The sequence below is a fragment of the Penaeus monodon genome, chromosome 25 (genome assembly GCF_015228065.2).
Source record: "Penaeus monodon isolate SGIC_2016 chromosome 25, NSTDA_Pmon_1, whole genome shotgun sequence".
Taxonomy (NCBI): domain Eukaryota; kingdom Metazoa; phylum Arthropoda; class Malacostraca; order Decapoda; family Penaeidae; genus Penaeus; species Penaeus monodon.
This window is the reverse complement of record NC_051410.1, coordinates 12946348-12946591: the sequence shown is the minus strand read 5'-3', so window position 1 is coordinate 12946591 and position 244 is coordinate 12946348. Positions and strand designations below refer to the sequence as shown.

At 48.4% G+C, this 244-nt stretch overlaps 1 protein-coding gene across 1 annotated transcript in view; it reads left to right on the top strand.

Annotated features, from left to right (window-relative positions):
• Nucleotides 1-244, top strand: part of LOC119589052 (multiple PDZ domain protein-like) — a gene marked incomplete at its 5' end in the record, with an annotated part of 103178 nt that overhangs the window by 100632 nt on the left and 2302 nt on the right. Inside the window, 1 exon segment of the mRNA XM_037937627.1 lies at nucleotides 101-244. Within this exon segment, the coding sequence (XP_037793555.1) occupies nucleotides 101-244 (144 nt within the window).

Here is a 244-nt window from a genome sequence, read left to right as displayed (position 1 = left end):
TCTTTTTCTCTTGCAAAACTCTTTTAAACTTTGCAAATTAATAATGAACCTTATTTCATTCTTGTACCAGCAATCTCATTTTTCATGCACCCTTTTTCAGGAATAACACATGGCCAGTGACAATAAGTGACAGCTCCCCTGAGGGTAGCACCAAAGTCCCGCCAGAACCCCCTGTCCCCATCCCCCGCACACATCTGCCTCCGCTCATCCAGCCACACCACCTGCCACCCCAGACACCACCCCT